Genomic DNA, 27004 nt, shown 5'->3' with positions numbered 1-27004 from the left:
CCCATAGCTGGTTCCATAGAAGAGGGGCCTGAAAGCTAAAGGCTCTTCCTTTTGTTCTACATTTAAATGCCTCAGGAACCACAAGTAAGCCTGCAGTCTGAGAGTGAAGTGCTGTAATGGGGTGATACAGTAAGATGGGGCCTGGTCATTCAAGACTGTATATGTGCGGAAAAGGTTCTTAAATGTGATTTTGGATTTAACGGACAGCCAATAAAGAGAAACCAGTGTGGGAAAAATATGTTGTCTCTAGCTAGACCCTATCAGTACGCTTGCTGCAGCATCTTCAATCAACTGAAGGCTTTTGAGGGAATTTTTAAGACATCCAAATGATGTACATGCTGCACAACATGCAGAGATGTGCCACATTTTCATCTAATACCTCTTTGGGAATCAGAGACCACAGAGTCCACAGACTTCAAGCTCAAAGGGAGAGAGTTCCAGAGTCTGGGGGGCACCGTTACAAAAGTTGTCACCTGTCGTTTTCAGCCTTGTATGATGAACAACCAGCAAGCCCTGTGCAAGTGTTGTGTGTCTGCACATAACACTTGATCATTCCTTGAGTTAGATTCCTGTTTTGTTTGTCTTGAATGACACATTGGTCAGTTTTAAGTGGCTCAAACAAAGCGATTCCTCTGAAAATGGTCAGGTACAAGTACTGGACTAAAAAGGAGTGAAAAACAGGCCAGTGTTCAAAGAACCTTCAAACGGCCCAGAGAGCTAAGAACTGATTACATATGAAACATGTCTGGCACCTTGGAAGAAAAACAATAAGGGGCACACCTCTGGAAGGAAAAAAAAAACCACACTGAGTTTCAAGGTTTAAAATTTCTGCAAAATTTACTGCAAATTATCATCAGAATCAAGTAGAGGCATTGGAGAAAAAACAAACTCTACCAAAGAATGCTTGACTGGTGTGGTAATTTCAGCTGCTCTCTACAACTCTACTAATCAGTAAAGGTCTGCCTATATGGCAAAACACAGCAGGAATATATCAATATTACTTGCATGTTAAAAACAAAAGAAGAAGAAGAAGAATTTACACCAGCAAATAAAAGTATTTTTTTGTTGTTTCTATAAAAACACCTCTTCTCCTCCCACCATTTTTTTTTGGAAGAGATGCACACACACGCTAAAATAAAGAATGACAATTAGTCTTGCAACATTTGTAGACTGTAAGAGACTGACAATAAATAATTTCTTATAGCAGCATACAGTTTTATATGCAGTTTTTTCATAACACTTTAGCTCCGAGTTTCACTTCCTTTGGCAGACAGCAGATCATATTAACTAGTTACAGTCATTAAGTGGCCAAAATAAACTGGCATATGTCTCGTATTTAAAAAGGGCGTCACATAACACTGTAATTAAGGTTAGGTAACCGATTGGTCTTCACCCCACTTAAATTTGATGAGACAAGGACATCATTAACCTCACAATACATTCATAGAAGCTCTGCAGTGGATGGCTTGCTTCTGCTAAGTTAACAGACTTAACACAGAGGCTATTTTAAAAGCAGGAAAACATTCTACAGTGCAACAGACAAAAGACACGATATTCACAACAGGCCAGTGAAGTTAAGTATAAGTGCTCGCCTCATTAATGGACAATATCGTAGGCAGGAGACAGGTTTAGGCTGTGCCAAGTCTCAGCTGTCACAACAGTATAAATGTGTGCCTTTTCAAAGCCGTTGAAGTCGGTGGTTATGCTGACAGTGTAAGCGCCCATGTTGTCGACGAGAAGCCAGTCGCCCACGTACAGCTCAGGAATCCAGTAGCTTTCGTTTATTTTGTCGATGCTGTCGCAGGTTGGACCCCAGATGACGGAGCAATATCTCGGTTCGCTCTTCTTAACAGCCTGCAGAGAGGTTATCAACTGAGATATATTAAAAAAAAAAACCCACAACCTGTCTGAACTAACACTATGCTCAAGGTTCCAGCAGGCGTTACCACAGTCCTTGATTCTAACCTTAGCACATGATGTCACTGGCCTAAACATGCAGAAACTGCTGCTGTTGAAAGCATGGATGTTTAGCACTTTTCACCAGATGTGAAGAGGAAAATAAATAAATAAATAAAACGGTGAAATTCTTTTATAGGGATGCTGTTGATATTTACCCTGTGAGGGTACGGTTCAAGTTTGCTGTGAGCGGGGTCAAAGGTGATGCAACTCATGGAGCCGTACACACCGTCGTTAATGTAGTACATCATCACCCTCTCGGGGCAGCTTCCTGCTCCGTCTGGAGAACACAAACGAGGAATGATGGTTAGCATAACAGCAGCTGAGATGCTCAGAAACTACAACCCTGTACGCTAAGGTGTGTCGAACAGTTACATATCACTGCAACACCTGCGCATTTATTGGCTCTGTCCTCCACGACGACTCTTTTGGCGATGACGTTCACTGCCAGCGTGAAGGCCGATTCCACGTAGTATCTGCCCGGCTCTGCAATCACCTCCAACCCACTGACAGGTGGGAAGAATTCATCCAGCGATCCGTTAATGACTTCCGAGAACTAGGAACACACACGGTTAATAACTTGACTCCATGGCCTTATGCCTCTGCTCACAATACTTACTCTTTAAAAAAAAAGGCGGGGGTGTTTTGTGGTAGCGTGGGTTCCTCCCACAGTCCAAAGATGTGCGAGTTAGGTTAATAAATGGTTGCCCGTCTCTGTCTGTGTGTTAACCTGCGATATCCAGGCAACCTGTACCTGTGTGTCTTTACCCATGACAGCTGGGACAGAATCCAGCCCAACTGCGACCCTGCACTGAATAAGTGGGAGAAAATGGATGGATAGTGTTGCAGTGGTTAACTTGCACTATAAGGCAGATCTTATATTTAAAGGCTCCTCCACAACTTGAGTTATGCTTGAACGATCCGGTGTCTGCGTGAGAGTGCAGACAAAAAGCTCATCTCAGAACACACATACACACTCCAACTCTTTATTTACCATTGGCGAGCCCATTTTACATGCAGTCTTCAAATGACTGTGATGCCGTTACTGTTTGTGCTACAGAAAAAATTCACTTTTATTCAGAAGAAGAGAAGACGAGCTTCTACAGGTTACTGCATTCCAGCAGATACTGGGTTCAGGACATCCAGACAAGTAGAGCAAAGACAGAGCTGAATGACAGCACGCTCCCCTGAATACCAGTCTGCTGTCGCCGTGGGGGAGAAACTAAACACACAAACATGTGTGTTGGCTGGTGTAAGAGTGGTTTTTCCTCCCTATAGCCTTTTAAATGAAATTTCTTCTTCATAATCAATAAAAATGATATGACAGAATAATTTTCAGCTCCTCTGAACGCCCTGGGAATCTCAAATGTACCAACAGCACCATCATGTGGCCACTGCTCTCCTTTCACTCTGCTTTGAACTACAAAGGCAGAAAAACAGATTCCAAATATCATCTGCAGCGAGAAGAACACCGTGAATGCTCTCAACGGGAACCATCAAGAAAAACAAGCAAACCAACTGATAGTGAAAGCATCAGAGTCACGTTTGTGTTCACGCATCGCTTCTTTGCTTGTTATATTGTTACATGTTGTATTTGTTGTAACTTCTTCTAGACATTTTTATTTCAGTGAGACTTTTAGTTGGATAAATAAAGGATGACCATCAGGTGAACGTCTTTAAGGTTTCTGTGCGTTTATAAGTGCAACTGCCCCACACTCCTTCCCCACATTTTGTCACCCTGGTTGGCACCAGGCTGGGAGCTCACTGACCCTCAGGAGGCATTTCCCAAACTGCCATCTCAGGCTAGAGATCCTTGTTTACCATCCATCCATCATAAACTGTGTTTGAGGCTGTGGTTGTTTGCAAGTGAGTGAGAACTGATTGTATACTGCATATTTTTTGACTTTTCATACACAACTCTAAGAAACAAATCCTTTCAACCTGTGGGGAGTTAATGTGCCAGAGCTGGTGATTAGAAACAGGACTTATATAATGTGGTGGAGACAATGCTAAAGCAGAGACTTTACCTCTTCAAACTTCTCTTGGAAGTCCCCAATCTTAGAAAATCCTCCACCAATATCCAAGAGTCTCATCTGGAACCCCAAAACACTCTGAAAGAGATCAGTGTTGCATACTGGAGCTGCAAATAAACAATACAGGAATTATTGTTGCGTTTATGTCACAATGGCTCACCGCTACGTCAAAGACGCGCCGAGCGTCTTCGATGGCCTGCCTGAAGGCCGAGCTTCTGGTGCAGCCGCTGCCCACGTGGAAGCTGACGCCGACCACCTCTAAGTTCAGCTCTCTGGCACGGCCCAGCAACTGTCTAACTGTGGGCAGTCTGGCTCCAAACTTTGGACTGAGTCTTATCATCGATTTGGAGTCGTCCACTGCAATTCGTATTACCAGCCTGCAAAGTGATTCAAAGGTGTTATTGCAAATAACACCGATTCGATCCAAGATGGCGCCGCGTATGGATGCCCTGGTGCTTCAGTGCGTTACTTCTGTCTTGTTTTTGTGCATAACTTCTGTGTCTGGGCACTCCTCTGGATATTCTTACACCAGAGAAGAGCTTCTTAACCACAGGACTACAACACCTGTGGATTTACTTCCAATATTTGTCGCATCCGCGGCAGATTTACTGCAGACTCTGATCAGGAAAGTGAGACGCCGAAAGAGAGGTAAGCGAGCCGGCGCACTCGTGCGTCTGAGGAGACGTGGACTGCGAACTGCTCTTCCTGGGATCTTCCTTTCCAATGTACGATCACTCAGGAATAAGACAGACGAACTGGCCCTGATGAGAAGCATGAACAGAGACTTTGCCTCCTCCTGTGTGTTATGTTTTACGGAGACGTGGCTCTGTGAGGACATCCCGGACAGCGCGCTCAAGCTGGAGGGCTTTCATCTGCTGCGCGCTGACCGGCAGGCCTCTCTCTCTGGTAAGACCAAAGGTGGAGGTGTCTGCTTCTACATTAATAGTGGCTGGTGCACAGATGTAACAGTGATTGCTCAGCACTGCTCTTCCTCTCTGGAATACCTTTTCATTCACTGCAAACCGTTTTATTCTCCGCGGGAGTTTGCTTCATTCATCCTGGCCGTTGTTTACATCCCGCCAGATGCAGATGCGCAGGCAGCTCAGTGCGCACTCGCGGAGCAGATACTGCACATGGAGCGGACATTCCCGGACTCTCTCATCATTGCTCTTGGGGACTTTAACAAAGCCAATCTGAGCCATGAGCTTCCCAAATACAAGCAGTATATTAAATGCCCGACCAGAGAGGAGAGGACATTAGACCACTGTTACAGCACGATCAGGGGGGCCTATCGCGCGGTGCCCCGCGCTTCACTCGGACTTTCTGACCACGTCATGATCCACCTAATCCCCGCGTACAGACAGAGGCTGAAGCTCTCCAAACCTGTCGTGAGGACCAAAAAACTGTGGAGCAACGAGGCTGTGGAGGAGCTTCGCACGTGTTTGGAGTCTACAGACTGGGACACAATGAAGGCTGCTTCTAACAGCTTGGACGAGTTCACGGACACTGTCACCTCCTATATCCACTTCTGTGAGGACAGCATTGTGCCATCACGCACCAGGGTGAGTTATAACAATGACAAACCCTGGTTTACTCCTAAACTCAAAAAGCTGTGGCTGGAAAAGAGAAAGGCGTTCAGAAGCGGAGACAGGGACTGCTACAGAGAGGCCAAGTACAGGTTCACTAAAGAAGTGGACATTGCTAAACATCAGCACTCTGAGAAGATGCAGCAGCAGATCTCAGAGAATGACTCGGCCTCTGTGTGGAAAGGTTTTAGGAATATCACCAACTACAAGCCTAAAACCCCCCACTCCACTGACGACTTGCTCTTGGCCAACACCCTCAACGACTTTTACTGCCGTTTAGACGAGCCATCAGGCAGCCTTCACACCTCCAACGGCCCCAACAATAGAGACACTTTGGACACTCATTCCCCCACCTCTCCCCCCTCCATAGAGCCATCACCACCTTCAATCACTTCACCTGCAACACCCCCCTCCTCACCCCACACAAAAGAGGATTTCACACCACCTCCTCCCACCACAACTCTTCATATTCATGAAGCAGATGTGAGGAAGCAGTTTAAGAGTCTGAATGCTCGAAAAGCTCCCGGCCCAGACGGTGTGTCTCCTGCCACCCTCAGACACTGTGCAAACGAGCTGGCCCCAGTGTTTTCTGGCATTTTCAACTCCTCACTGCAGGCATGTCATGTGCCTGCCTGCTTCAAGTCCTCTACCATAATCCCTGTCCCCAAGAAACCTAGGATCACTGGACTAAATGACTACAGACCCGTGGCTCTGACATCTGTGGTCATGAAGTCATTTGAGCGCCTAGTTCTCTCCCATCTCAAGACCCTCACGGCCCCCCTCCTGGACCCCCTGCAGTTTGCATACAGAGCCAACAGGTCTGTAGATGACGCCATCAACATGGCCCTACACTTCATCCTGCAGCATCTGGACTCCCCAGGAACCTACGCCAGGATCCTGTTTGTGGACTTCAGCTCTGCCTTCAACACCATCCTTCCAGACCATCTCCGAGACAAGCTTTCCCAGATGAATGTGCCTGATCCCATCTGCCGGTGGATCACTGACTTCCTGACGGACAGGAAGCAGCATGTGAGGCTGGGAAAGAATGTCTCGGACTCCCGGACCATCAGCACCGGCTCCCCTCAGGGCTGTGTTCTTTCTCCTCTGCTCTTCTCCCTGTACACCAACTGCTGCACCTCCACCCACCAGTCTGTCAAGCTAATCAAGTTTGCAGATGACACCACCGTTATCGGACTCATCTCGGACGGGGATGAGTCTGCCTACAGGAGGGAGGTTGAACGTCTGGTGTCCTGGTGCAGCCACAACAACCTGGTGCTGAATGCCCAGAAGACAGTGGAGATTATTGTGGACTTCAGGAAGCACACAGCCCCACTCCCCCCCATCATCCTGACTGACACCCCCATCACCTCTGTGGACTCGTTCCGCTTCCTGGGTACCACCATCACCCAGGACCTGAAGTGGGAGCCCACCATCACTTCCGTCATTAAGAAAGCCCAGCAGAGGATGTACTTCCTGAGGCAGCTGAAGAAATTCAACCTGCCAACACGGACGATGATGCAATTCTACACTGCAATCATCGAGTCCATCCTCACCTCCTCCATCACCGTGTGGTACGCTGGAGCCACTATCAGGGACAAACAGAGACTGCAGCGTGTTGTGCGCTCTGCTGAGAAGGTGATTGGCTGCAGACTCCCATCTCTGCAGGACCTGTACACCTCCAGGACACTGGGGCGTGCAGCTCGGATCTCAGCTGACCCTTCTCACCCTGGACACAGTCTGTTTGACCTGCTGCCCTCAGGCAGGAGGCTCCGGTCCATTCGCACCAGAACCTCTCGCCATAAGAACAGTTTCTTCCCCTCTGCTGTCGGACACATGAACAATAAACGTACGACTGTTCCCACCACTAACACATGACCCTACGCTGTGTTCACTGCATCATTCCATGTTTGGCACTGATCACCACCTGCACTCATGTATATATCATGTATATATCTATCCACTTAGCACTTTTAATTCTTATTCTTATTTTTATATTTTTATGACAGTATGTTTGCACTGAAGCACCGCAGCAATTTCCTAATGTTGTAAACCTGCTCAACATTTGGCAATAAAACCCTTTCTGATTCTGATTCTGATTCTGAAATCAATCCTCTCAAAGGAAGCTGCACCAAATGCTGAAACATAGTAGCGGTTGCTCACTTACTTGGCTTGGGGATGGACAAGAGAGATTTTTAAGAGTTCCTCCTCATTATCAAAAGTCATCAGATTCACTCTGTGAGCGCAGGCGTATCTGATGTGGGACAGCGGTTTGGTTGTGTGGGCGTAAATGATGTCATCGGGCTTCACGCCAAGCGATAGGGCCAGCTCGATCTCAGCCTGCGTGGGACCAAGATGTATTTATACAAGAGCTGACTCTCAAGAACACAAACTAATCCTCATTATTTTAAGATATTCCATCAGTACCTTGCTGGCACAGTCGAATCCGGTGTCCAGAGCGCTTAGCATCTTCAAAACTGCTGTTGTGTTGTTGCACTTCACTGCATAGAAGGGTTTCACCCGAGGCAACAGACTGATCCACTGCAGGTGCCTCTCTAATATATTGTCAAGATTTACGACATAGAAAGGCTCCTCGCTGCCCTAGAAGATGCATTTTTTGGAGACCTCTTCATAATCATACAATATTTTGAGAGCCATCTCAGAACATTTGGACAAAATTAAGGAATTTGAATGATACGATGCCTCTGATGCTCACCACCGAATACAGCTGTCTAATCTTGCCATCAATGATGTCACTGATGCTCCTTCCAGTCTCTAATATTTCAATGGGATTCCTCTCAAGAGACAAATCATGCATGACTGATCCATTTGTAGTTTCAGGTGCTGGAGGAGACACGGAGCAGGAAAAGGCAAAAAGGTCTAGATTCGTAAACAAGAATCAACTTCATTCACAAAAACCAAAACATCAAATTAAGTTTTTCCCCCTGTTTTCTTACCATAGGATGAAACGTTCTCCATACAGTGGAAAAAAGAAACCAACAAAGCTATATAAGCTATTTTCAAACAGGCCCGAGTGTGTTTGCAGGGCTTTCTAGCTATGCAGGCACACTTGACAAGGATTCAGTCCAACAGATACTCAGTGTGCTGTGTTTTATTAGCTGAGAACAGACTTTTCTCCACCTACCTTTAAGGAAAAAAACAAACCCCCCCCCCCCAAAAAAAAACCCAAAACAAAGAACATCAGTAGTATTTACTTTACAAAACCTGCAATACTATTTTTTTTCCTGTGCAATGTCAATATGTCTCTAAACTAACTACACTAGGGAACAGCCCGTGAGGGTACGTTTCAGTAGTGTTTCCATGTGTGCGTGCCATTCTGTCTCTAAACATGACAGCAGCAAGTTTTCAATGTAATGTAAAACTTTGTTAACATGACCCAACTCAGCACTCCTGCAATCTATTATAATCCACCAAGGTCATCAAGATCAACTCGAATGATTTATCAGTCAAAAAATAATATAAAGCCTTATAACTATGACTCTTATAAGTATGATGACAACATAGGCATAGAGGGAATGATACAAGGATGTTAAAAATGACATTATTTTGGCCTTTGAACTATTCTTCAAATAAAAAAAAATCTTCATGTCTTACTTTTAAAGCTATGCTTTTCATGTTTGTATAAGGTGACCTGAAAACCTGTTACATCTTTAAAGTATCATCAAGAGAAATCATCTGCTGGGCTAGGTATAAATACACAGTAGTATAACACTGACGTCTGCAATGGTACAATAGCGATGGGCTAATGGACATCTGAAGACTGCTGGGTACCACAGACAGGAGCTTCAATAACTTTATGAAAAAGTGATGATGCAATGACTACGCTGGGAGATGAAAATCAGGAGCCCCTCATGTTTTACAACTTTACCTGACTCATCAAATATGCCACAGAAGGCCAGCATAAACAGGCAGTGAAAATAAGTTTGTGCTGGGAATCCTGTGTGAACATGTGCAATAAAGACATTTTGACCTTGAGCACCCAGACCCACAATGGCCTGTCCTCTGGGTGCATACTTACTCCCTGAGCACCTGGCACAAACAGTGGCATGCTCTTACAGCAAAACAGCATTTCTCAGGTTTCTATATTTTTATTATGCTCCCCAGAAGTCCTGCGCTGGCCACTCCACCGCAGGCCTGCACCTGCATAGCGAGCAAATATGAATCTGTGTCAAATTGAACTCTTCTCTGTGTGAAAGGACGTTACTGGTGATAAGAGCCGCGTCTCTGCGGCATTTCCCACACAGAGACGTGACTGTTACGTTTCGGTGTTGTCAGTGTGTTGTTTTTGGCGTGACTGTTATGTGTTTCCTGTTTTACTTTGAAAGTCTGTGTTATCTTAGTCTTTTCAGTTTACGTTTCCCTGTCTCATCAGTTCTGAGTTGCCCCAGCTGTGTTTCCCTCTTGTTGTCCATTTTCCTGATTGCTCCCTCTAGGTATTTAAACCCTGTGTTTCAGTGTGTCATGGTCGCGATCTCCCCCGGTTGCCTAGGCCGGGGCGTAACATTGTGTGTTTTTTTTTTTCCTTTATTTTTCCTTTTTTCGTGTTGCACTCCGGTTGCCTAGGCCGGGGTGTAACAGTGACACAGTGTGTGCTTACAGCAACTGGAGTGCACTCCGACTCGTTTTACTAGCAGGCAAAGCCCTCGCCTTCTGCTCAGAGAACGAAGTTCACCAGAAGAACCAGCTGCAGTCCACAGGACGAGACACTCACTAATGATTACCAATTATGTTGCAAAAAAGTAAATAAATACTCAACTGCCTGGGAAGAGCTATTGCACTTCCTGTGAATAACAATGAGGAAATTACTCTAGAAACAGGGTGCTATTCAGTCCAGAGTGCTTGTGAGACAGTAAGTGAATGAGGAGCAACAACTTAATCTATTGCATACATCTGCTTCTACAAAAAAAGGCTGTATCTTAAAAAACCCCAGAAAACATCAACTTGTAAGATGATGCTTTACTCCAACTAAAAGCAAACCTGTAAAAACAAAGCTGCAGATATTGAAACCATGTAGCCCAGAGTGGGGATCTGATAGTATTAGAAGTTCCACTCCATTACTAGCATACACATACAGGTGTGCAGATGCCTCTCCCCTGACCAAAATAGACAAAATTTAGTGGGAAACGCTGCTGCAACTAATCTGAGCTGTTTTCAGTCAGCTAGTCCAATTTTTCAGCCTGAAGTCAATGCATCAGATGAGGAATGAGACCACAAGACCAGGTAACACATCCTGTAAAGCTGCCTAATTAACAGCTATGAAATCACTGACTAATGATGAATCACATCCATCAGACCTCTGTGTGCTGATAAGTAGGAGGGTCTGCAGTTTTTAAGTGTCACAATTCTCTGTGTCTTAAATACACCACCGAGGCTGAAAGAAATAAAACTAAAACCATCTTTGGTACTTCTAAACATCAACAGTCTCTCACGTCTTAATGACAGGACTGTGGTATTAACATTTTTATATTTTTGCCTGACTACAGAGAGGCTTAACTTGATTGATACAGTAACTCTTTTCCAGCCTTACAGAGCAACATGCTCTGTAAAGGACATACTGAACACCGAGATCTGGGCTAATAGCTTGTTGAGAATCACTTTGCTGGTGTAAAATACAACTTTATGCCTGTTAAACTGTTATCTTTGGAATTTTTGTAGCTTTAACTGAATAGGTGAGTTTCTGCAACAGGCTGCCACTAAAGGGCCTACACATACAATTTAAAATGAGTTCTGTGCCAAGATGTCTGTTATGTGTAGACACGCCATTGGTTTGTCTTTTTTTGTTTTTTGTTTAAAGAGCCACAGGTCATTAAATGGCTTACAAATCCCTCGGAAAATGTTCAATGAAAGGACTGGGCCAAAAATGAGTGAAAAAGCACTTCACAAAGCCTGCAGGAGTCCTGTTTAGGAGAGCTTGGAAGCAAATACAGGGAAGGCTTAAGACTTTTACAAGCACTGTTTACTTCCGGACAAAAGCAACATTGACCGCTGGTATAGTGGAGGTGTGCATTGCCCGTGTTTGTCTGGACCATTTACCTAACCTGAAGATGGAAAAAGACATGTGGAAGCGGCCTCATCTCTGGGTCGTACAAGGCTGAAGTCCAGCGCTGAGTAGTGATGTGCGGATCGATCCTGAAATATCGATTCCTCCGATACCAATCATTTATGTTCTAGAATCGATTCTCACATTAAAATATCGATATTTTAGTAATTTAGGGTAAATTGTAGTTTATCATTAACAGGAACACAGTGGAAAGAAACTATAACATTCGGATTTTCTACATTCAAAGGAACTACTTCCTCTTCCGCCTTTCATAGTCATGTGCGAAATACGGCTGTATAAATGTCTCGCAGCCCCTTGGCGTGCGCGCTCACAACAATGGCTGAGCGTAATTGTGCGGACGTATTTTACCTCCACAAACAGCTGAGATGTGGTTTGCGATACATTTGGCAAAAAAGTGAGGTGTTGTGGCCATACTTGCCAACCTTGAGACCTCAGAATTAGGAAGACATTCAAAAGGGTTGTTGGGGGGGAGTGATAAATAAATTTTACAGTGTTTATCGGAGAAAATACGTTAAATGTCACCGTTATTATTGGCCGGCCCAGAAACAGCGGGGGTGTCCAAATTCAGAGGCTGCTTCCACCTGAGGACCGGCCTTCATGGTCTAAAGAAAGCCGTCACAAGCTCCCTCGGTGGAGTGAAACTCTGCCGTCTGCTCCTTGCTGTCTAAAATATAACCGGGCGCTGACTTAAACTCTTCTGTTTAATCAGTTTTCTGCTTGATGTTTATTCAGCTGTGTGAAAACCCCGGAGGAACCCTCCCGAGGGAATAATAAAGTTAAATTTAATTTAATCTAATCTAATAACTTTAATCTCAGCCAAACCGATTTACTCACGAACAAATAAAACACTGAAAAAGCCAAACAATAACATTTTTAAATTATCAAAGTGACTTATATATCATGTTTAACCCGAGTAGTGAAAGACCGCGGGGGTTTGAAGACGATGCGTCGGTCGGCTCAGATATTTGAAGTTTACACAGCTACATTCTGAAAACCTGAAACCTGAAAATATGTTAAAAGTTTTTTTTAAATTTTTATTATGTTGCTCTTTGTTGTTTGCTTTCTCTTCTGTTTTTTTTCCTCCATACAGGTGATCCAGGTGTTTTGCGGGGTTTTTCTTTCTCCCCCCCCCTTCTCACCGTCTCTTCTCCCCTTTGGTTTTCAATCAAATGGACCAATATGGCAAGGCCATGATGATCCACTTGGTAAAATAAATCTGCTTGGCATCTTTCTTGGCCTTAAGACAACAATTCTGATGGCTAAAGATCCAAACGGGACACAAAAAAAGAAAAGAAAAGAAAAAAAAGTTTCTTTGCGACCCAGAAAGAGAAATAAGAGTAATATTAAAACTAAGTAGCTGCCGCCGTTGTTGGAAACTGGAATTGGCTGCGCCTGCTATGAATTCTCGATATGGTTTTTCAATTTTGTTGCCCGGGTGGAAAATCGGGAGAAATTCGGGAGAATGGTGGCTCCGGGAGATTTTCGGGAGGGGCACTGAAATTCGGCATTCTCCCGGAAAAATCAGGAGGGTTGGGATGTATGGTTGTGGCAACATCACTAACCTTGTCAAACACCTCAGAGTAGGGGAGACCGGGGATAGTTGTAACGTGGGTCAGTTACACTTCCAATTTCTCCAATCAGGGCTAAGTTTCAAATGATGTGACTCATCCTGTGCATGCCCAACTCAGTTCTGCTATCACATGTGAAAAATCAGCACATTTTGTCAAACACAGACAATTTAACACAAAAAAAGTAATTTGTATGCCAAAAAGTAAGTTTTTCTACTTTATTTCAATGTTTAATAGCATTATCTGCTTTGCAGTTAAACTCATCAAACTTAAATTATGTTATTTGTATGTCTATGGGGATATATTCTGTGTAGGTCTTTAGTGCTAATGTTTTAGCCGTTGGCTGTAATGTTAGCTAGTTCATGGCTATAGGAGTCAGTTGTAACAGCAACAGTCTGGGTTAGTTGTAACAATAATGCAGATGTTACAACTTACCACACTATTACTCTAACTTATATTAAACAAGTTGGGGCAACGACATCAGCAGAGAGAGCTTCACTGGTCGCATTTGTATATGCGGTTAATGCCATTGGCAACACAATTCCTCCACTGTTTGTGTTCCCACACATACATTATGCAGACCTCTGTGTCAGAGATGGACCAGTAGGAAGTACTGGTAGTGGAAATAAATCAGGATGAGTGCAAGAAACAGATTCCCTCATCTTTCTGAAGCACTTTGCAAACCACACCAAGGTAAGCCATGATAAAAAGTAATGGAATTGCGATGCTGGTGAACAACTACATTTTTTCAGCTTCATTGTTATGTTCAAAATTGGTGCAAGAGTTGTAGGTTATAATGCCCACTGAGCCAATGAGGCCAAACTCAAGGAAGACCAACCAAAATTTATGAAATATTCAGTTGCAGAAAATTCCATAATTTGTCTTTTTTGGGGGGTTGGAATATGTTCAAAAGCTAGATTTCTGCATTCTGTCACACACACACACACACACACACACACACACACACACACACACACACACACACACACACACACGGCTCTAAGTGCATTCGTGTGTTGAATAAACAAAGATTACTTGTTAATATTTTGTTAGTACCCTTATTTCATTGTGTTACATTTTACCCCAGGATATGTTACAACTAACCCAGACTATGGGGTTAATTGTAACATTTCACTCTTTGTGTTTGAGACCATACCATGCAATGGGTAATTGTGCTGCAGAGAAAATAGCTGCACTATTTAATAGCAGAGACATGTAAATACTTTGCATTACATTTTGAATCCACTACCTTAAACGAGCTCCAATTTACAGACAGAAATGTCAAAAATGTTACAACTATCCCCGGTCTCCCCTAAATCATATCACAGGATATGACAAGTGTATGTTGAGACGAACTGAAGAGGAGGACAGGGACAGGTGCTGCTAGGGCGACACAGACGTCTCTCACGAAGTCCTTTAGTGCTGCAGGCAGGCAAGGTGTTCAAATAGCGCACAACTTAAGTTTTTTTATTTCTATATGATGAACTCTGCATTATTAAGTGATAAGAACAAGTAATCTGATGGCCTATGTCCAAATAATGATGTCCAAATAATTTCCCCCAGGGATCAATAAAGTATTCTGATTCTGATTCTGATATAATCATTATGACGCTATAATTTGAGATACAATAAATAAAATGAGTTTTTGTACAAAGTATCGGTATCGGATCAGTATCGTCGATACCACCCTGAATATTACTTGGTATCAGATCAGAAAGGAAATCAGTGGTATCGCACATCACTAGCGCTGAGTGACGGTGCAGGTAGCAGACTTACCAGGAAGAGATGCCCCCTACAGGCTTATATAGGAATCTGCTGAGGTATGAAAACAAGCTAGAATACCTTCTACTTCTGTCCAATCGCTAAGAACACCGTGCACACATAACTTCAAGCTAATTTTTGACTTGCCCTAAGGTTAATCCATTGTTTATTGTTGATGTTAATCCATCATCACAGTATAACAGGAAGCCAGGATATCAGTCTGTGCAGTTAGGAAAAAAAAATCATACATTTTAACTGCTTTGGTGCAAATCAAAGTGATAAAAGGTGAAAAGGATATTATGCAATTTACACACGCAATGCTATTTATATAAAAAAACCAAAGCATTTGCAGATGGATAGTTACACAATGGTGTAACTATCGTCTTAGTGTAATGTATGCTTCCTCTCTGGGCATTAATCACATATGAAATCTACCTCATGTTCCTGTTTCTTTCATTTAAGGAACATTTCTAGATTGCAAGCTACAGTCTGCCCCTCTGAACTGGGGAAAACTGGTCCTTTGTGTCGTTGTGTCAAGATTATTGTAATCCTTCGTTTACCAACTCAGATAAACTGTCGCTTTCATCCTTACAAGCTAGAAAAAATGTTGCAACCAGACACCAAACGTACTATAGCAAGCAAGTTCACATTGCGCTGATTTTATTGTTTTTATGATGGCTCCCAGTTTATTTTAGAATTTGTTTTGAAATTCTCATACTTGCATACAACATCTCCCACCCCATGCAGCAGACTGTGACAGCACTGAGCAGCTCCTTCAGTGGGAGACTGCGGCACCCACGGTGTGGGACGGAGAGATTTCGCAGGTCTTTCCTCCCCACTGCTGTCAGACTCCATAATAAAGACTTTAACTGATCAAGCACACACATCCATACATATGCAATAATACTAAGTGCAATAATCCTTTCTGTCATCGTTGTATTTTTACTCAGTTGTATATAGTATTTGTATTTGTATTCTATTTTTATCTTATTGTATATTTATTTTATTTTATTCTACTGTATATAGTATTTTATTTTATTCTATTCTGTACAGTTGTGTACTGTATTTATTCTTATTGTATTCTAATTTTTGCCTCATAACTTTTGCACTGTCCACTCCTGCTGTGACAAAACAAATTTCCCACGTGTGGGACTAATAAAGGTTATCTTATCTTATCTTAGCTCCAGACTAAATATTTCAGCTTCCTGTTAAATACACTGCTGCTCGCTGTCTTTACTCAGAAAACTGAGAGGACCGAGGCCTGCAGTGTGTGGCCCTAGTGTTCAGGAACAGAACCTCCTCTGTTTAGCTGCAGTTAAAAACTTTTCTGTCTAAACAGACCTTCTGTTTTTTTCATTGTTCATCTCTTTATCAAGTTCTTTTTTTTTTTTTTTTTAATTCAATGTGTTTCCTTAGTCTAATATGATCCCAGTGTTAATAGGAAAATTAGGAGCTGTAAACCCCAAACTGAAAGAGTGGCTCTGGCAGATTTCAGGCACAGCATCAGAGAAGACTGTAGTCCTAGAATCAGATGATGCAGAACGCACAGAGCTCTGGTAGATGACATGCACAACCATGCTGTGATGTGACTGTGCTGACCAGTGTTGTTCTCTAGCATATCGAGACTATCTCTCCACACCGTTACATATTCCATATGTACGGGGTACGACCCCCCCCGGTCGTGGCGTGTGGATATTTCTTTAAGACACTCCGGCACGCCCGGCTACGCCCCACAGCTACGTATAAAACAGCTGTGCAGACGTGACACCGGTGATCGTTGATCTCCACTTGTTGTGTGTGTGTGCGAAGGAGTGCTTACCTTGAGAGTGCTGTGTGTGTGCGCGTCTCTTGGAGCGTGCTTCGGCATCCTCCGTGGGCGATGTATTTCTCCCTTCTAGGTCCCCTGGTAGCCCCGGTATTCCCCTGGTGTCCCCGGTATTCCCCTGGTGTCCCCGGCCTGTTGGTCCGGCTGTCGGCTTGCTGCGGCCCGCTCTCCTTGGCCTCTCTTGCGGGGAGGCTCGGCACTCGGAGCGGGTGCTGTCGCCTGGGCGCTGGGTAGCTTAGCCTGTGGGCTACACGGCGGCTCGCGGCGTCGGCTTGCTGTGTGACTACTGTCAGCTGGGCTGCTGTGTTGCTTGATCCCGGTGGGGACACTGCTTTGCATCGCTAGCGTGTGCCGTCGGCTAGGCTGCTGTGACAGCATAACACATAGGGGTAAACAGTCACGGGAAGTAAACAGCTTCAGTGTTGCTATCGGCTAACTGCTGTGGCACGCTACATAGGGGTCACGCGGCTCGGCGTTGCTGTTACGCCATCGCCTGCTCGCTCGGCTCTGCTGCGGCTGTGTGCATAAACGCCGCCAGCAGAGGCTGTGTCCCACTCTTCCCTGACGGTGAGGTGTGTAAGGAAGATCGCTTGCCTGCCCTGCGGGAATTAACAGTGGGTTTGGGTTTCAGGCTAGGGCGGCACTTCCCCGTTGGTGTGTGGCCCCGCCCCTTGCTAGCCACGCTGTATGGCGGGCCACGCCTCCCCGACTTGCCTTGAGTGTGGCATTCCTATGCCTTTGGAGGATGGGCACGAGCACTGTGTGCTGTGTCTGGGTCCTGAGCATGCTTTGCTGGCTAGGGAAGCCCCTGCCTCGTGCATGAATTGTTTTATTCTGCCCGAACGGACTAGGGACGCTCGTGCTTGGTATTTTTCTGTCAAGCGACCCGCACCTCCCTCATCTCAGGCCTCTCAGGCGCAGGTGCGGAAGATAGCTGCTGCTGACGTAGACTCTGGTCCCGCAGCTCCATGGGCCGGGTCCCCTTCCTCGTTTGTCGACCTGCGGGCCCCTCCCATGCCTTTCCCTCCTGTGACTCCGCCCCTGGGCCTGTGCCATTGAATGTGGACTATGGGGAGGCGGACGTTGACCAGGCCTCCGTCCTCTCCTCCGATGCCTCCCCCCTGTCTCCCGAGGTGCCCCCTGCTGGTTCCCCTGGCACGGAGTCTGGCCAGTTGAGTTTCTTTCAGCTTTTGGAGAGGGCGTGCCGGGCGCTTGAGCTGTCCCTCCCTGAGGTGCCGGTCTCGGCGCCTTCTCGGTTTGATGACGCTTCACGGCCTCAGCGCTCCTTATCTCAGGTGCCACTGCTGCCTGATTTTCAGGACCTGGTGTGCACACAGTTTGAGGCCCCAGCGGCCCTGCACCGTTGGTCCCTTGCCTGTAAGTGCTTTTCGGCCATGCATGGCCGGGAGCGCATTGCCTGTGGGTCCCTTCACCCGGTTGATCCGTCCCTGGCCCCCCTGGTTGCCCCTTCGGGCTCCCTCCTGGGGCGGGCGGCGTGCCCTAACACTAGGAGTCCCAGGCTTCTACCTTTCTACCTTTAAAACCCACCACCAGCCAAATGGCTGGTAGGCTTTTAGCTAGGCTTTAGCTTCAGCCAAGTGGAAGCTAAATTGGCTAGTCATTCATATGTAAATTAGGTTGTTAGCTGGGAATTCTGGAGGGAGGGGAGTGGGGGTGTGTGGATGAGGGGGTGGGGGAGCTGCTAAAAGCTGTGAACTTCCTTTTGTGTTTCATCTTGATGCATTCTCAATCATCCAGGGAAATAAATCTCCAAAAGTCACCAACTTGGAGTGTTTCAGTTTGCCGTCTTAGGGAGAAATCAACACACATGGGTGTAGGTCCTTTGTTGCTGAGATTTATTGATAAAAACAGTACAAAAAACCAACCATTTGTACACATATTTACAAATAATAATAAAAAGTGAGTGAGTACATTTCAACATTTTCAGCAATCACTCACAATCCTGGCACTGCCATGGTATCTGTAGTCTGCATTTACCACATGTGTATCTGTAGCAGTGAACACATCGCACAGTGGCATGATTGTTCTTGCATTTGTGTTTGACCTGACACATGGCTCTTTTTCCAGGACTAGGTGTGGAGGGTTGTGTCCAAATCAAATCAAATTCAAATTTTATTTGTCACGTACACAGTCATACACAGTACGATATGTAGTGAAATGCTTGGACAACTACTCGTGACCTAAAGAAAACAAAAAAGGAAAGGCTATGAATAAGATAGGAAATAAATATGCAAAATTAAAAAGGGTAAATTTAACTAGGAAGGAATAAAATATAAATTAAGGTTAAAAATGAAATAACTGTACAACACAAATTAGAATGAAGGGTAAATTTAACTGGGAAGAATAAGATAAAATATATAAATTAAAGTTGAAAATAACTGTACAACAAAATACACAATATAGAACTATATAAGAATGTATGAAGAAATCTAAATATAAATAAATATATACACAATAACAGCAGCTGTACAAGTATTAACTGGAAATGAAGAATATAGTGACCAGTGTTGTGCAAAAACAATGTCCAGAAAGTCCAGTGTGTGTGTAAGAACCATATGTGTGGGTCAGTACTGTGTGGTGGTGTGATTGAGAGACCGTATCGCCTGCGGGAAGAAGCTCCTCCTCAGTCTCTCTGTGTTGGTCTTCAGGGAGCGGAATCGCTTTCCTGACCTCAACAGAGAGAACAGTCCATTGTTGGGATGGCTGAGGTCCTTCACGATCTTCCTGGCCTTGGTCCAGCACCGCCTGCTGTAGATTGAGTGCAGGTCAGGGAGCTCGGAGCGGATGGTGCGCTCAGCTGACCGCACAACCCTCTGTAGAGCTCGTCTGTCCTGCATGGTGCTGTTCCCGAACCAGGTTAAGATGTTTCCCGCCAGGATGCTCTCTATGGTGCACGAGTAAAAGTTCCTGAGCACCTTGGAGGGCAGTTGGAAGTCTCTCAAGCGTCCGAAGCGTCCGAAGCAACTGTTCTTTTCTTGCCTTCTTCTCAGCTACATGAGAGTGAGCCAACTCTCTTGCAAGCTCCACCACATTTACATATGAATGACTAGCCAATCCACTAGTGGATTGAGGAATTTCCCTGCGAATCTTGTTGACTGTGCCGAGGATGGTGGTTTTCAGTCTAAGAAGTTTTTGCGCAAGTGAAAGCGATGTGAAAAAATTGTCCGTGGTAACATTTCTGCCCTTGTCTAGGAATGGTTCCATCAGCCTCATTACTACATTTTCAGAAAGTCTCTCCCCAGTGGGACGATTGGGGTCCTTGCCAAGATATGGGAAGACATTGCAAATGTACTTGGATTTTAGGTCGCAAGCCACCCAAAACTTGATCCCAAACTTGTCAGGTTTACTTGCAATATACTGCAGGAAACAGCACCGAGTCTTTGATGGGAAAAGCTGTTCATCAACGGTGATATGTAGACCAGGGTTGTAGCACGTGATGCAGTTGGTGACCAATGATCCCCACACACTGGAAATTGCAGCGAACTTATCAGTCTTTGCTTGATTTGCTCCATTGTGGCATCAATCAGACCACTGGTATAATGTTGAAATGTACTCACTCACTTTTTATTATTATTTGTAAATATGTGTACAAATGGTTGGTTTTTTGTACTGTTTTTATCAATAAATCTCAGCAACAAAGGACCTACACCCATGTGTGTTGATTTCTCCCTAAGACGGCAAACTGAAACACTCCAAGTTGGTGACTTTTGGAGATTTATTTCCCTGGATGATTGAGAATGCATCAAGATGAAACACAAAAGGAAGTTCACAGCTTTTAGCAGCTCCCCCACCCCCTCATCCACACACCCCCACTCCCCTCCCTCCAGAATTCCCAGCTAACAACCTAATATACATATGAATGACTAGCCAATTTAGCTTCCACTTGCCTGAAGCTAAAGCTTAGCTAAAAGCCATTTGGCTGCTCTCCGGGTTTTAAAGGTAGAAAAAGCCAAATGGCAGTCCGTGGTGATGTAAGTGCTAATAGGGATGTGAAAACCATGGACGGCCTCTTGGCTCGGCTGCATAGGTCTATGGCGACCCAAGCCTGCCTGTCTAATTCGTCGGCCATATTATCGCTTCATCTGCGGCATTTGGCCCGTCGATTGCAGGCTACCTCGGGCAATCTGGAGGGCGTGAGTGAGTTGCTGTCCACGTCCTCTCTCCTAGCCTCACTCATGAAACATCAGGCTATTGCCACGGGCTCTTCCTTGGCTGCTTTTTGGGTGGCGCGTCGCCATCTCTGGCTGTCTCAGTCCCGGCTCCGTTCGGATGACCAGGATTGCCTCATGAGGCTCACGGTCGACCCTGCGGCCATGTTTGGCCCCGGTGCGGCTCTGCTCCTCCAGCAGGCTACGGAGACTCGCCGTGCTACGCAGGAGATGTCGCGGGGCTTACGCAAGCGTCCGGTCAGGGTGGGGCGGGCTCGTGCTTCTGTGTCGCCTGCCCCTGCTGCTCCTACTTGGGGTCCTGAAGATCTCCGGACCCAGCTGGAGGCCTTTCGTAGGTGCGGCAGCCGCGCTCAGGCTCGGAGAGGGGGCCGGGGTGCCAAGGGCCAGTCGTCCTCTGGCCGCCCCCCTCCTTCCTGACGTTTCCCCGGGCCAGGCCGTCCTGCCCGCCTCCCTGGCTACAGAACAGCGTAGGGTTGCCTGGTCGGCCCTGGGGGCAGACCCTTGGGAGGAAGGAACTGGGGTCCCTTCTATCGAAGGGCACCATACAGGAGGTGGACGCCAGGGACCGCCGGGTGGGGTTCTTCTCCCGTTACTTTTTGGTCCCGAAGCGGGATGGGGGTCTCCGTCCCATTCTGGACCTCAGGGGCCTCAATCGCTATCTCCGGCCCCTGAAGTGCAAGATGCCCACGGTCCCCAGGGTGCGTCAGGCCATCACTGCGGGGGACTGGTTTGCCACCATCGACCTGAAGGACGCCTACTTCCAGATCCCTATCTGGCAGGGTCACTGGCGGTTCCTCAGGTTTGGGTTTGAGGGGCGGATCTTCGAGTTCCGCGTCCTCCCCTTTGGCATTTCCCTGGCGCCCCATACCTTTACCAGGTGCATGGATGCCGCCCTTGCTCCTATGAGGCTGCGGGGTGTCAGGGTTCTTAATTATTTGGACGACTGGCTTATCTGCGCTTCCTCGGAAGAGCAGTGTCGCAGCCATGTTGCCCTGTTGGTCTCGCACATTCAGGCTCTGGGACTCCGCCTGAATCTCAAGAAGTCCAGGTTGGAGCCGTCCCAAACCACCACCTTTCTGGGCATGTCCCTGGACTCCGTCAAGGCCTTGGTCTCCCTGACGGCAGATCGCCGGAGGGTCCTCAGGGCGTGCCTGGCCTCCTTCAGCCTCCACTCTCGGGTGCGCTGGGGACTGTGTCTCCGCCTCATGGGCCTGATGGCTGCTACAGTGCAGGTGGTCCCATTGGCTCTCCTGCACATGAGACCGGTTCAGCGTTGCTTGCTGTCTCTCGGCCTCTGCCCGCAGCGGTCACACCTGTCCACCGTGCTGGTTTCCACCGGGCCCTGCGGTGGTGGAGGGACCCTGTCAATCTTCGACAGGGTCAGGCGATGGGTCCTGTGACTCGCCGGCTCGTGGTCTTCTCAGACGCCTCCCCAGTCGGCTGGGGGGCGGTCCACGAGGGTTGCGGGGTCAGCGGCCGCTGGTCGGGCCCATGGTTGTCCCAACACATCAATGTCCTGGAGTTGCGAGCCGCGTTCCTGGCACTTCAGCTTTTTTCGCCTCGGCTGCGGGGGTTTCATGTTATTGTCCGGACGGACAGCACCGTGGCGGCTGCCTATATCAACCGCCAGGGTGGGTTGGGCTCTCCTCCCCTCTGCAACATGGCCACCAGACTGTGGTTGTGGGCCCACCCCAGGTTTCTCTCCCTCTGGGTGGTCCACGTGCCTGGACCCCTGAACACGGCAGCGGACATGCTGTCCAGGGGGGGCCCGTGCCCTGGGAAGTGGCGACTCCACCCGCAGGTGGTGGTCGGGATTTGGCGCCGGTGTGGCAGGGCAGCGGTCGACCTCTTTGCCTCAAGAACTTTGACCCACTGCCCCCTGTTCTTTTCCCTGAAGGCCGACGATCCCCCCCCTGGGCTGGGATGCCCTGGCACACCCCTGGCCCCGGGTCCTCCTGTACGCCTTCCCCCCCTTCTCCCTCCTTCACTCGGTCCTCTGTCGAGTTCAGACCGAGGAGATGCGGCTCATTCTGGTGGCCCCGCTATGGCCTCACATGCCCTAGTTTTCGGCCATTCCACCCCTCCTGGACGGCGTGCCCTGGCCGCTCCCGATTCGGAGGGACCTCCTGTCGCAGGCCGAGGGGGCTCTGTTCCATCCTTTCCCGGCAGGGCTGCGGCTGACTGCCTGGCCCCTGAGAGGGAGGGGCTCGGCGCCTTAGGCCTCCCTGCCTCGGTCATTGACACCATGCAGGAGTCTCGGGCGCCTTCCACCAGGGCTGCTTACTGCTACCGCTGGGGACTGTTCGCCGCCTGGTGCGCGGCCCGCGGGCAGGACCCCCATGGCGCGACGGTGGACGTCATCCTGAGCTTCCTGCAGTCCCAGCTGGAGGCTGGCAGGGCTGCCGCCACATTGCGTGGCCTGGTGGCTGCCATTAAGGCTGTTCGCCTCGGTCGCTCAGACATTAGTGACGCCGATGCCGTCTTGATTTCCCGATTCCGCGGTCCCCCCTTGGGATCTGGACCTGGTCCTTGGTGCCCTTGCGCACCCTCCCTTCGAACCTCTGCACGAAGCGGGGTTGAAGTGGCTGTCGCTCAAGACCGCTTTTCTCCTCGCTATTACGTCTGCTAGACGAATCGGCGAGCTGCAGGCCCTGTCGGTCCATCGTGACTGTTGCAGATGGCTACCGGACGGTCAAGGGGTGGTCCTTCGGCCTAACCCCGCCTTCCTGCCGAAGTCCCTCTCCGATTTTCACCTCTCCCAGTCGGTTGAGTTGCGGTCAGCCCCCACTGGCGGTCTGGATCAGGAGGCGGCGCAGCGTCTCCGGGCCCTGTGCCCCATTCGTGCACTGGCGCTGTACATTGCTCGTACTCGGCCATTTTGTTCCACGGACCAGGTGTTCGTCTCGTTCCATCCTGGGTTGCTTGGCAGGCCCCTGTCCAAGCCCCGGTTGTCCCGCTGGGTCGTGGAGGCCATCCGCCAGGCTTATGCCTCGGCCGGTGTCCCTCTCCCCTTGGGCGTTCAGGCCCACTCTACGCGTAGTGTGGCCACTTCCGGGGCTTTGTGGAGAGGCGCCTCCCTCTCCTCTGTCTGTGAGGCAGCGACGTGGTCCTCGGCCTCCACCTTCACGCGGTTCTACCGCTTGAATGTGGCTTCCAGCCCGTCCTTCGGGGACCGGGTGCTGGGTGCCTTTCGGCAGTAGCCTTGCCCCGGCCTGCCAAGCTCCTGCTGGCTGCCTGGGAGCGGCCGATTGTTGCGGTTCCTGCGCGGGACCAGCTCAGGCCAGTCTTGCACCTTGCGGACTGCACCTCCACCCCCCGGCTTGGCCTTCGCGTCTGGCTTGGCCCTGACCGGGGTGGTGTGTACATATGTGTATTTGTATATAGTTCTTTGGTCTTCACTCTCGGCGGTTCGGTTGCACTGTCTCCTCGCGGGGTGTCTTACAGAGTTACCCCGTACATATGGAATATGTAACGGTGTGGAGAGATAGTCTCGATATGCTAGAGAACGTACGGTTACGTTGTAACCTTGGTTCTCTTAGTGAGAGACTATCTCTCCACCGTGAGGCCACTCGGAGACGCGTTCCGATCAAACGATCACCGGTGTCACGTCTGCACAGCTGTTTTATACGTAGCTGTGGGGCGTAGCCGGGCGTGCCGCAGTGTCTTAAAGAAATATCCACACGCCACGACCAGAGGGGGGTCGTACCCCGTACATATGGAATATGTAACGGTGTGGAGAGATAGTCTCTCACTAAGAGAACCAAGGTTACAACGTAACCGTACATTTGAGTTTATTGACTTTATTGACAATTGATTGACTCATGAATCACTAACACTGCAAGATCTGCCAGAATAGCTTCATCACTCTGTGTATTATGTAAATAAAACAATGTAAAGATATTTATGATTCTCATAAAACCATGTTTATTCACAACAGAACACAGAAACAGTGTTCAAACTGAGTCATACTATCTCACACTGCGGAGCAACTGAAGATTTTATCCTCAATGTGTTAGAAGCGGGGAAAAATGGGCAAGCATGAGGATTTGAGTGAGTTTGTTCAATTATGGTCAAATTGGAATGGTCAGATCATCTCTAAATCTGTACCTCTGGTGCGGTGTTCCCGGTCTGCGGTGGTCAGTATCTATGAAAAGTGGTCCAAGGAAAGAACAGTGGTAAACCAGGGACAGGGTGATGAGTGGCCGAGGCTTGAGTGGCACCGTGTGGTCTGATCCAACAGACGAGCTGCTGGTGAAAAAGATAATGCTGGTTCTGATAGAAAGGTGTCAGAATACACAATGCTTCAGGAATGGTTTGAGGAGCACAGCAATGAGATTGAGGTGTTGACTCAACCCAGTTATCTGTGGGATGTGCTGGATAAACAGATTTTCTCAGTTTAAACATTCAACATGTTTCCTGTGTTCTGCTGTGAATAAAATCAAAATTTTACACATTGGTCACATGTCTTCTCCACCAAAGCAGTGCTGATGGGAAAGGAGTGCTTGTATACTGTATGTGAAAAGTAACCTAGTGCTTTATCAGCTGATCGATGATGCTAAAACACGGTATTATGCTAATCATAAATCATATGCTATCCATGTAAATAATACACAATAAAAGACTGAATCAGTCAAAAGTACCTGCTGACATCATGAGAGACATTTTCTGTCTAAATGCTGGTTACTTCTCTTTGCACCCTCTAATAACGTCTCTGTTTTACAAGCTTGCTGCATTTGACTTTGTTTGGCGTAGATGTTTTCCCAGTCATCTAAACCAAACTCTAACTGTTTGGTTATTGGATACAGTGCCTGCCCCGCAGCCTGCAATACAAAGAATAGCTGTTGAAGTCAGCTCATTAGGCACTGGATGATGTTTTGAATTTTGAATTCAGTTTAGTTTTATTTGTGCCAAATCACAACAACAGTCACCTCAAGCAGCATAGCTTCCTAGCCTATTGCAGTGTAATTAAGGGAGGGTCCAGCTAACTATAACCTTTAGAAATATTTTAAGCCTAATCTCAAAAATAGAGATAGAGTCTGTCTCTTGAATCCAAACTGGGAGTTGGTTCCATGGAAGATGGGCCTGGAAGATGAAGGCTCTGCCTGCCGTTTTACTTTTAAATTTCCCAGGAACCACAAGTAATATTAGTCTTTCTATCAATATTTGGTTAGAGGCCCCTGGCATATGCGACTTCAGTAAATGACATGCACACACACAAAATGCTCTTTCTTCCCATTTCTGTTAATACACCAAACAATTCATATGTTAAGTTTGTTCTGTTAGTATCTCTACAGAGATAGACAATCACTGTGGAGCTTATGTCACACAACAATAAAGCTCTCATTACACACAACAGGTTCTTCATTCAGTCTATGAAGACACTTCGTGTTTGCTGTAAATTCAGATGATTATTATCAAAGACCAGTCCAGCAAAAATCAACACAGAAAAGTTTGTACTCGGAAGTCCACAATAGATCTAGATTGCTGTTCAAAAGTACAAATTATATTTCTTATAGTAGCTTTAAATGTGGCTATCAACAAGCTGGTGGGGGAGCATAAATCATGAGACTGAACTTTGATGCCACATTTTGAATCTAGATTCATTCAGTGCATAGTTTTACTTTCATTAGATGCTTGCGTTAGGTTTAGGAAGGCGTTGCTGTTTGAGGTACCCAGTGCATTTATACCAAGCAGTCCTACCCAAGTGTTTGTATACGTCTACTTGTACTTATGTTTTCACTTCTGATCATCATAAATGGTCATGATCTGCATGTAGTGGTACAATTCACCATGTCTGTTTATAAATATTTCTCTCAGATGGCTACCACTGATGGTGATGCAGCATTAGTCATGTGTACCTCACCAGGTGACACACTAAGCATGGGGCCCTAACTTGCTGTAACTGGTAGTGTTTTTTGTGTAAAGAAAGTCTCATTTTAATGCTTGTTTGTTGTAGGTGTGTATTTGCTCTTTTTCTCTTGAAAAGTCAACTGATATGTAGTATGG

The 27004-nt window shown here is 46.9% G+C and overlaps 1 protein-coding gene across 4 annotated transcripts in view; it reads right to left on the bottom strand.

Moving 5' to 3' along the window:
• Nucleotides 1-810: 810 nt before the first annotated feature.
• The window catches only part of LOC308411958 (ornithine decarboxylase-like), a 50500-nt gene continuing 24306 nt past the window's right edge, over nt 811-27004 (bottom strand). The window contains exons 1-9 of one of the 4 annotated variants that reach the window (XM_080906030.1): nt 16803-18414; nt 8289-8416; nt 8000-8173; nt 7740-7912; nt 4150-4366; nt 3984-4067; nt 2347-2512; nt 2115-2236; nt 811-1854 (exon numbers count right to left, since the gene is read on the bottom strand). In XM_080906030.1, the coding sequence (XP_080762156.1) occupies nt 1597-1854; nt 2115-2236; nt 2347-2512; nt 3984-4067; nt 4150-4366; nt 7740-7912; nt 8000-8173; nt 8289-8390 (1296 nt within the window). In that variant the 5' untranslated portion in view covers nt 8391-8416; nt 16803-18414 and the 3' untranslated portion in view covers nt 811-1596. Of the gene's footprint in view, nt 1855-2114; nt 2237-2346; nt 2768-3983; nt 4068-4149; nt 4367-7739; nt 7913-7999; nt 8174-8288; nt 13847-16802; nt 18415-27004 lie in introns of those variants that run through there. The other 3 variants (XM_080906029.1, XM_080906031.1, XM_080906032.1) reach the window with 3 other exon arrangements.

Source organism: Rhamphochromis sp. 'chilingali' (genome assembly GCF_963969265.1).
Source record: "Rhamphochromis sp. 'chilingali' genome assembly, chromosome: 15".
Classification (NCBI taxonomy): Eukaryota; Metazoa; Chordata; class Actinopteri; order Cichliformes; family Cichlidae; genus Rhamphochromis; species Rhamphochromis sp. 'chilingali'.
The sequence above is the reverse complement of the archived record's forward strand: the minus strand, read 5'-3'. Positions and strand labels throughout refer to the sequence as shown.